The 10503-nt window shown below is 53.1% G+C and overlaps 1 protein-coding gene across 1 annotated transcript; it reads right to left on the reverse strand.

Annotated features, from left to right (window-relative positions):
* Positions 1-389: 389 nt before the first annotated feature.
* LOC144489853 (DBH-like monooxygenase protein 2 homolog) lies at positions 390-9739 on the reverse strand. The gene is made up of 5 exons (XM_078207689.1): positions 9677-9739; positions 8428-8530; positions 6023-6237; positions 2558-2649; positions 390-489 (listed from the first exon to the last, which is right to left on the reverse strand). The coding sequence occupies exons 1-5, from the start codon at positions 9737-9739 to the stop codon at positions 426-428; spliced, it is 537 nt and encodes a 178-aa protein (XP_078063815.1). The 3' UTR covers positions 390-425.
* Between the last annotated feature and the right edge of the window lie 764 nt (positions 9740-10503).

Genomic DNA, 10503 nt, shown 5'->3' on the forward strand with positions numbered 1-10503 from the left:
TGGTGTGAGGGGCTCGGAGGGGGGAACTTGCAGGCGGTGGGTGTGTCTGCTGTTCCCCCTCCCCTTGTCTTTCCCGAGGTGGGGGGATTTGGTAGGTGCTGTCGAAGGAGCCCTGGCGAGTCGCTGCGGTGCATCTTGTCGAGGGTACACATGACAGTTCAGCGACAGCAGGTACACTTGCAACACGATTGCAATTAACAGGGACTACTCACGCGCCGCACAGTAACTGCCTCCCTCAGTATCCGTGTCTCCTGAAGATTAAAATCGTAATATTTGTCCTCTGTAATGACTGCAACCTGCTTCCCATCTCTACAAAGAACAAAGAGCAAAGAAAAGTACAGCACAGCAACAGGCCCCTCAGCCCTCCCAGCCTGGGCTGACCATATGATCCCTGAACTAACCTTTAAAAAAAAAACCTTCTGCCATTAATCGGTCTGTAACCCCTTCCAACCGTAACCAAACCCACACACGCACCAGGCAGCCTGTAACCTGATCGGAGAGAAGAAGGAAAGGGGATTAATCTCTCACCCACCCACACACACACACACACTGGGCAGCCTGTAACCTGATCGGAGAGAAGAAGGAAAGGGGATTAATCTCTCACCCACCCACACACACACACACACTGGGCAGCCTGTAACCTGATCGGAGAGAAGAAGGAAAGGGGATTAATCTCTCACCCACCCACACACACACACACACACACTGGGCAGCCTGTAACCTGATCGGAGGGAAGGGAAGGGGATTAATCTCTCACCCACCCACACACACACACACACTGGGCAGCCTGTAACCTGATCGGAGAGAAGAAGGGAAGGGGATTAATCTCTCACCCACCCACACACACACACACTGGGCAGCCTGTAACCTGATCGGAGAGAAGGGAAGGGGATTAATCTCTCACCCACCCACACACACACACACTGGGCAGCCTGTAACCTGATCGGAGAGAAGGGAAGGGGATTAATCTCTCACCCACCCACACACACACACACACTGGGCAGCCTGTAACCTGATCGGAGGGAAGGGAAGGGGATTAATCTCTCACCCACCCACACACACACACACTGGGCAGCCTGTAACCTGATCGGAGAGAAGGGAAGGGGATTAATCTCTCACCCACCCACACACACACACACACTGGGCAGCCTGTAACCTGATCGGAGAGAAGAAGGAAAGGGGATTAATCTCTCACCCACCCACACACACACACACACTGGGCAGCCTGTAACCTGATCGGAGAGAAGAAGGAAAGGGGATTAATCTCTCACCCACCCACACTGGGCAGCCTGTAACCTGATCGGAGAGAAGAAGGAAAGGGGATTAATCTCTCACCCACCCACACACACACACACACACTGGGCAGCCTGTAACCTGATCGGAGAGAAGAAGGAAAGGGGATTAATCTCTCACCCACCCACACACACACACACACTGGGCAGCCTGTAACCTGATCGGAGAGAAGAAGGAAAGGGGATTAATCTCTCACCCACCCACACACACACACACTGGGCAGCCTGTAACCTGATCGGAGAGAAGAAGGAAAGGGGATTAATCTCTCACCCACCCACACACACACACACTGGGCAGCCTGTAACCTGATCGGAGGGAAGGGAAGGGGATTAATCTCTCACCCACCCACACACACACACACTGGGCAGCCTGTAACCTGATCGGAGAGAAGGGAAGGGGATTAATCTCTCACCCACCCACACACACACACACTGGGCAGCCTGTAACCTGATCGGAGAGAAGAAGGAAAGGGGATTAATCTCTCACCCACCCACACACACACACACTGGGCAGCCCCTTCCCCTATCGGAGAGAAAGTGGGGTGGGGGTGGGGAGGTGCAAGAACCCTCTCACCCACCTCACCCCAGATACCCACAAACTGGGCAGCCCGTAACCCAATCGGTGGGAGATGGGGGGATTAGCCCTCTCGTCCACCTTGTTCCCGTACACCAGGCAGCCCGTAACTTGATGGGATGCAGGAGACAAGGGGTGGGGGTGGGGAGGGGGGGGGGGGTGAGGATTAATCCTCTCACCCACCTCCTCCCAGTTCCACACATACAGCGTGGCAGCCCGTAACCCGATTGGATACAGGGGAGGGGGAATTAACCCTCTCGCCCCACCTTCTCCCAGTTACGCACGTATGCTAGGGCAGCCCGTAACCTGATCGGATGCAGGAGACGGGGAGGGTGGGGAGGGGGGGGGGGGGGTGAGGATTAATCCTCTCACCCACCTCCTCCCAGTTCCACACATACAGCGTGGCAGCCCGTAACCCGATTGGATACAGGGGAGGGGGAATTAACCCTCTCGCCCCACCTTCTCCCAGTTACGCACGTATGCTAGGGCAGCCCGTAACCTGATCGGATGCGGGAAGGGGGAGGGGAGGGTGGAATTAACTCTCTCGCCCACCTCCTCCCAGTTACGTTGAAAACTGATACCTGGGGAGGGGGAGGTTGACAGAGAGGATACTGGGCTAGGGGTGGGGGGGGGCAGGTGGTCCCGTGACAGACAAGCCTTGACGGAGAAACTTCCTGACTTTCCTCCTCACCTGAACTGCAAGACACGGATTTCAGATCCGGCGAGGTGTGTGTGAAGAATTGAGCCAAAGATTTGCATATCTGTGTAATTCTTACCAACCTGCTGTGGGAGAAATAACAAAATTAATCATCCAATCAACCAACTTAGGTAGAAACATAGAAACTAGAAGCAGGAGGAGGCCATTCGGCCCTTCCAGCCTGCTCCACCACTCATTATGAATTCTCGGCTGATCATCAAATCCAATATCCTGATCGCCCCCCTTTCCCCCACCCTATCCCTCGATCCCTTTCGCCCAAGAGCGATATCTAATATCTTCTCAAATTCACACAACGTTTTGGCCTCAACTACTTTCTGTGGGAGTGAATTCCACACATTCACCACCCTCTGGGTGAAGAAATTTCTCCTCACCTCAGTCCTCAAAGGTTTACCCCTTATCCTCAAAATATGACCCCCCAATTCTGGATCAATTTGATATTGAGATGAGGAGGAATTTCTTCTCCCGGAGAGTTGCAAATATTTGGAACTCCTCGCCACAGAGAGGGCAGAGAACTCATATATACTTAAGGCTGGGATACATAGTGTTTTGATTAGCCAAAAAAAATTGCCCCTCAGTTGTCCAAAGATGTCCAGGTTGAGTGGATTGCCATGCTAAATTGTCCCTTAGTGTCCAAAGATGTGCAGGTTAGGTGGATTGGCCATGCTAACTTGTCCCTTAGTGTCCAAAGATGTGTAGGTTGGGTGGATTGGCCATGCTAAATTGTCCCCTTAGTGTCCAAAGATGTGTAGGTTGGGTGGATCGGCCATGCTAAATTGTCCCTTCGTGTCCAAAGATGTGCAGGTTGGGTGGATTGGCCATGCTAAATTGTCCCTTCGTGTCCAAAGATGTGCAGGTTGGGTGGATTGGTCATGCTAAATTGCCCCTTAGTGTCCAAAGATGTGTAGGTTGGGTGGATTGGTCATGCTAAGTTCCCCCTTAGTGTCCAAAGATGTGCAGGTTGGGTGGATTGGCCATGCTAAATTGTCCCTTAGTGGCCAAAGATGTGTAGGTTGGGTGGATTGGCCATGCTAAATTGCCCCTTAGTGTCCAAAGATGTACAGGTTGGGTGGATTGGTCATGCTAAATTGTCCCTTACTGGCCAAAGGTGTGCAGGTTAGGGGGATTGGTCATGCTAAATTGTCCCTTAGTGGCCAAAGATGTGTTGGTTGGGTGGATTGGCCATGCTAAATTGTCCCTTAGTGTCCAAAGATGTGCAGGTTGGGAGGATTGGCCATGCTAAATGGTCCCTTAGTGTCCAAAGATGTCCAGGTTGGGTGGATTGGCCATGCTAAATTGTCCCTTAGTGTCCAAAGATGTGCAGGTTGGGTGGATTGGCCATGCTAAATTGTCCCTTCGTGTCCAAAGATGTGCAGGTTGGGTGGATTGGCCATGCTAAATTCCCCCTTAGTGTCCAAAGATGTGCAGGTTGGGTGGATTGGCCATGCTAAATTCCCCCTTAGTGTCCAAAGATGTGCAGGTTGGGTGGATTGGCCATGCTAAATTCCCCCTTAGTGTCCAAAGATGTGTAGGTTGGGTGGATTGGCCATGCTAAATTGTCCCCTTAGTGTCCAAAGATGTGTAGGATGGGTGGATTGGCCATGCTAAATTGCCCCTTAGTGTCCAAAGATGTGTAGGTTGGATGGATTGGTCATGCTAAGTTCCCCCTTAGTGTCCAAAGATGTGCAGGTTGGGTGGATTGGCCATGCTAAATTGTCCCTTATTGGCCAAAGATGTGTAGGTTGGGAGGATTGGCCATGCTAAATTGCCCCTTAGTGTCCAAAGATGTACAGGTTGGGTGGATTGGTCATGCTAAATTGTCCCTTACTGGCCAAAGGTGTGCAGGTTAGGGGGATTGGTCATGCTAAATTGTCCCTTAGTGGCCAAAGATGTGTTGGTTGGGTGGATTGGCCATGCTAAATTGTCCCTTAGTGTCCAAAGATGTGCAGGTTGGGAGCATTGGCCATGCTAAATTGTCCCTTAGTGTCCAAAGATGTTCAGGTTGGGTGGATTGGCCATGCTAAATTGTCCCTTAGTGTCCAAAGATGTCCAGGTTGGGTGGATTGGCCATGCTAAATTGTCCCTTAGTGTCCAAAGATGTGCAGGTTGGGTGGATTGGCCATGCTAAATTGCCCCTTAGTGTCCAAAGATGTGCAGGTTGGGTGGATTGGCCATGCTAAATTGTCCCTTAGTGTCCAAAGATGTGCAGGTTGGGTGGATTGGCCATGCTAAATTGTCCCTTAGTGTCCAAAGATGTGCAGGTTGGGTGGATTGGCCATGCTAAATTGTCCCCTTAGTGTCCAAAGATGTGTAGGTTGGGTGGATTGGCCATGCTAAAATGCCCCTTAGTGTCCAAAGATGTGCAGGTTGGGTGGATTGGCCATGCTAAATTGCCCCTTAGTGTCCAAAGATGTACAGGTTAGGGGGATTGGCCATGCTAAATTGTCCCTTAGTGTCCAAAGATGTGCAGGTTAGGGGGATTGGTCATGCTAAATTGCCCCTTAGTGTCCAAAGATGTGTAGGTTAGGTGGATTGGCCATGCTAAATTGTCCCTTAGTGTCCAAAGATGTGTAGGTTAGGTGGATTGGCCATGCTAAATTGCCCCTTAGTGTCCAAAGATGTGTAGGTTGGGTGGATTGGCCATGCTAAATTGTCCCTTAGTGTCCAAAGATGTGCAGGTTGGGTGGATTGGCCATGCTAAATTGTCCCCTTAGTGTCCAAAGATGTGCAGGTTAGGGGGATTGGCCATGCTAAATTGTCCCTTAGTGTCCAAAGATGTGCAGGTTGGGTGGATTGGCCATGCTAAATTGTCCCCTTAGTGTCCAAAGATGTGCAGGTTGGGTGGATTGGCCATGCTAAATTGTCCCCTTAGTGTCCAAAGATGTGCAGGTTAGGGGGATTGGCCATGCTAAATTGTCCCTTAGTGTCCAAAGATGTGCGGGTTGGGTGGATTGGCCATGCTAAATTGTCCCTTCGTGTCCAAAGATGTGTAGATTAGGTGGATTGGCCATGCTAAATTGTCCCTTAGTGTCCAAAGATGTGCAGGTTGGGTGGATTGGCCATGCTAAATTGTCCCTTAGTGTCCAAAGATGTGCAGGTTGGGTGGATTGGCCGTGCTAAATTGTCCCTTAGTGTCCAAAGATGTGCAGGTTGGGTGGATTGGCCATGCTAAATTGTCCCTTAGTGTCCAAAGATGTGCAGGTTGGGTGGATTGGCCGTGCTAAATTGTCCCTTAGTGTCCATGATGTGTGTGTTAGGGGGGGATTAGTGGGATAAATGTGTGGGGTTACGGAGATCGGGTGAGGGTGACTCTGGGTAAGGTGCTGTGTCGGAGGGTGGGTGCGGGAGGAATGGCCTCTCCTCCTGCACCGTCAGGGATTCTGGGATGGCCTCTGGAAAGGCAGGGAGCCGGCTGGGGCGCTGGGTCGGGGTTGGCCTTACCTTGTTCACGGGGCTGGTGTCGCAGTAAGCGTAGGTCTTGAACGATGGCACGTTGGGAGGTAGGACCAGGAACTCCCCGACCTTTACCCCGGTCCAGACAATGCCAATGTCGTATTTCCGGAGGTTTGTCGTTGTGTGTAGCCTGAATCCGGATTTGTCCACGACCCCTCGAGAGAGTTCAAAGCGATATCCATCAGGCAACCCTGACCTCTGACCTTCACCCCTGACCCTAACCTCTGACAGTAACCCCTTTGACCCACCTCTGACCCTTGAGCCTAACACTTGACCCTAATCCTGACCCTTGACCTTAGCCTTAACCCTGACCCAAACCTTGACCCTTAACCCTGACCCTAACCTCTGACTCTAAACCCTGACTCCTGAACTTTGACCCCTGAACCTTGACACTGACCCTGACCCTAAACCTTGATCCTGAACCGTAACCCTGAATCCTGACCCTAAACCCTGAACCTGACCCCTGACCCTAAACCCCGACCCTGAATACTGAAGCCTGACCCTAACCTCTGATCCTAACCTCTGACCCTCCATCCTGAACCCTGACCCTAGCCTCTGACCCTAACCTCTGACCCTAAACCCTGAACTTTGATCCTCAATCCTGAAACCTGATTCTAAACCCAGACCCCAAACCCTAACCCTGAACCTTGACCCAAATTCCTGAAGTCTCAACCTTGACCCTGACCCTTGACCCTGAACCCTGACCCTAAACCCAGACCCTGAACCTTGACCCTGAACCGTGACCCTGAAGCGTGAACCCTGACCCTAACCCTAAACCCTGACCCTTGACCCTGAACGACTGGCCCTGAAGTCTGAACCTTGACCCTGAACTCTAACTCTGAACCCTGAAGTGACCCCTGACCCTGAACTCTGACCTTGAGCCCTGAACTCTGACCATCAACCCTGACCCTGAACTTTGACCCCTGAACCACTGACCCTGACCCTAATCTCAGACCCTGACCCCTGTCCCTGAACCCTATCCTCTAACCCGACCCGAAACCCTGAACCCTGACCCCAAACCCCGACCCTAACCTAAAATCGCAACTTCAAACCCCTGACACTAATGAACGAGCGGGAGGAGGTTACAGAGGTAGGGAGGGGTGTTGGGACTGGAGGAGGTTACAGAGATAGGGAGGGGTATAGGGGGCTGGAGGAGGTCACAGAGATAGGGAGGGGTGTAGGGGAGGGAGGAGGTTACAGAGATAGGGAGGGGGTGTATGGGGCTGGAGGAGGTTACAGAGATAGGGAGGGGTGTAGGGACTGGAGAAGGTTACAGAGATAGGGAGGGGTGTAGGGGCTGGAGGAGGTTACAGAGATAGGGAGGGGTGTAGGGGGCTGGAGGAGGTTACAGAGACGGAGGGGGTGTAGGGGCTGGAGGAGGTCTCAGAGATAGGGAGGGGTATAGGGGACTGGAGGAGGTTACAGAGATAGGGAGGGGTGTAGGGACTGGAGGAGGTTACAGAGATAGGGAGGGGTGTAGGGGCTGGAGGAGGTTACAGAGATAGGGAGGGGGGTGTAGGGGCTGGAGGAGGTTGGGGGATAGGGAGGGGGTGTAGGGTTTGGAGGAGTTTGGGGGATGGGGAGGGGTTTTAGGGGGATGGAGGAGGTTGGGAGATAGGGAGGGACTGTAGGGGCTGGAGGAGGGTGGGGGCTAGGGAGGGGGTGTCAGGGCTGGAGGAGGTTGGGGGATAGGGAGGGGTTTTAGGGGGATGGAGGAGGTTGGGGGTAGGGAGGGGGTGTAGGGGCTGGAGGAGGTTGGGGGATAGGGAGGGGGTGTAGGGGCTGGAGGAGGTTGGGGGATAGGGAGGGGGTGTAGGGGCTGGAGGAGGTTGGGGGATAGGGAGGGGGTGTAGGGGCTGGAGGAGGTTGGGGGATAGGGAGGGGGTGTCGGGGCTGGAGGAGGTTCGGGGATAGGGAGGGGGTGTAGGGGCTGGAGGAGGTTGGGGATAGGGAGGGGGTGTTGGGGATAGGGAGGGGGTGTAGGGGCTGGAGGAGGTTGGGGGATAGGGAGGGGGTGTCGGGGCTGGAGGAGGTTCGGGGATAGGGAGGGGGTGTCGGGGCTGGAGGAGGTAGGGGGATAGGGAGGGGGTGTAGGTGCTGGAGGAGGTTGGAGGATAGGGAGGGGGTGTCGGGGCTGGAGGAGGTTGGGGGATAGGGAGGGGGTGTCGGGGCTGGAGGATGTTGGGGGATAGGGAGGGGGGGTGTCGGGGCTGGAGGAGGTTGGGGGATAGGGAGGGGGGTGTCGGGGCTGGAGGAGGTTTGGGGATAGGGAGGGGGGTGTAGGGGCTGGAGGAGGTTCGGGGATAGGGAGGGGGTGTAGGGGACTGGAGGAGGTTGGGGGATAGGGAGGGGGGGTGTCGGGGCTGGAGGATGTTGGGGGATAGGGACCTTACCACTCCGGCTTTGGGGATTATCGTAGTGTATTTGCAGCATGTAATAGACTTTGTCGTCAGGACCTCCGAGGGGGAATCCAGCCACGTCGGGATAAATGAGGGACTGTGAGGGAGAGAGATACGTTATTTCTGTCAAACCAGATCACCGCCCCCCCCACCACCCCTCCCCCCCCGTCCGCCCCCCCACAACCTCCCCCCTCCACAGGTGTCCTGGTGGATGGTGTCCCAGTGAGGGAGGGGTGGGGGGTACTCCTGAGGTTCAAACTTGACACGCGCTAAACCCTGACCCTAAACGTGACCTCGATGCTCAACGTGACCCCTGGCCCTGAATGTGACCCCTGACCCTCAATGTGACCCCTGACTTAAACGTGACCCTTGCTGCTAAATGTGACCCCTGACCCTAATCGTGACCCCTGACCCTAACCGTGACCCCGGAACCTAAACGTGAATCTGGACCCTAAATGTGAGGCCTGACCCTAAATGTGAAGCCTGACCCGATATTTGACCCCTGACCCGAAATGTGACATCAACTCTAAATGTGACCCCTGACCCTAAATGTGACCCCTGACCCTAAACATGATCCCTGAGCCTAAACATAACCCTGATCCCAAATGTAACCCCTGACCTTAAACATGACCCCCGATCTTGATTGTGACCCGACTCTAAACATGACGCCTGATACTTAACGTGACCCCTGACCCTTCACGCGACCCCCTGACTTTAAATGTGACCCCTGACCCTAAACATGACCCCTGAACCCAAACGTGACCCCTCACCCCAAATGTGATCCCTGACTCTGAACATGACCCCGACCCTAAACGTTACCCGACGCCAAATGTAACCCCACTTCCAATGTGACCCCTGACCCCAAACGTGACCCCTGACCCTAAACATGACCCCTGACCCAAGTTTAATCGGAGGTCTGGTATGTACGGGAGCGCATATTCCCCTGGATAGTGAGTCTGGTGCACACCCTCGGGCTGATCAGAGGGTCCAGGGATTCGGGCAAAAGAATGACTCCTTCAGCCAATACACAAATATTAGTGGATCCTTGAATCCACTGGGTTCAACCTAGTTAGGCTTCCTGGTAACGAGGGACGGGCATATGGACTAATGCTCTCCCAGTCCTGTTGACAGTGGAACGTTATTGGCTAAGGTAATAATGTGTAATATTGTAATTGGACCCTCCAGTCTGATTGACAAGACTGGGCGGGGAATTGAAGTGTCCAGGACAGTATAACAATCCTACGTTCGTAATGTTACGGCAGAGATGACAGACGGAGCTCATCGGCTGTTCTCTCTCCTGAATCATGCATGAGCAAATACAATTCCTTTTCGATCTTTAACTACATAGGATGCAAAGCTGGGCTGAAAAATGGCAAATGGAGTTTAACCCTGATAAATGTGAGGTGATTCATTTTGGTAGGACTAATTTAAATGTGGATTACAGGGTCAAAGGTAGGGTTCTGAAGACTGTGGAGGAACAGAGAGATCTTGGGGTCCATATCCACAGATCTCTAAAGGTTGCCACTCAAGTGGATAGAGCTGTGAAGAAGGCCTATAGTGTGTTAGCTTTTATTAACAGGGGGTTGGAGTTTAAGAGCCGTGGGGTTATGCTGCAACTGTACAGGACCTTGGTGAGACCACATTTGGAATATTGTGTGCAGTTCTGGTCACCTCACTATAAGAAGGATGTGGAAGCGCTGGAAAGAGTGCAGAGGAGATTTACCAGGATGCTGCCTGGTTTGGAGGGTAGGTCTTATGAGGAAAGGTTGAGGGAGCTAGGGCTGTTCTCTCTGGAGCGGAGGAGGCTGAGGGGAGACTTAATCGAGGTTTATAAAATGATGAAGGGGATAGATAGAGTGAACGTTCAAAGACTATTTCCTCGGGTGGATGGAGCTATTACAAGGGGGCATAACTATAGGGTTCGTGGTGGGAGATACAGGAAGGATATCAGAGGTAGGTTCTTTACGCAGAGAGTGGTTGGGGTGTGGAATGGACTGCCTGCAGTGATAGTGGAGTCAGACACTTTAGGAACATTTAAGCGGTTATTGGATAGGCACAGGGAGCACACCG

Source organism: Mustelus asterias, unplaced genomic scaffold (genome assembly GCF_964213995.1).
Source record: "Mustelus asterias unplaced genomic scaffold, sMusAst1.hap1.1 HAP1_SCAFFOLD_2605, whole genome shotgun sequence".
In the NCBI taxonomy this organism is placed as follows: Eukaryota; Metazoa; Chordata; class Chondrichthyes; order Carcharhiniformes; family Triakidae; genus Mustelus; species Mustelus asterias.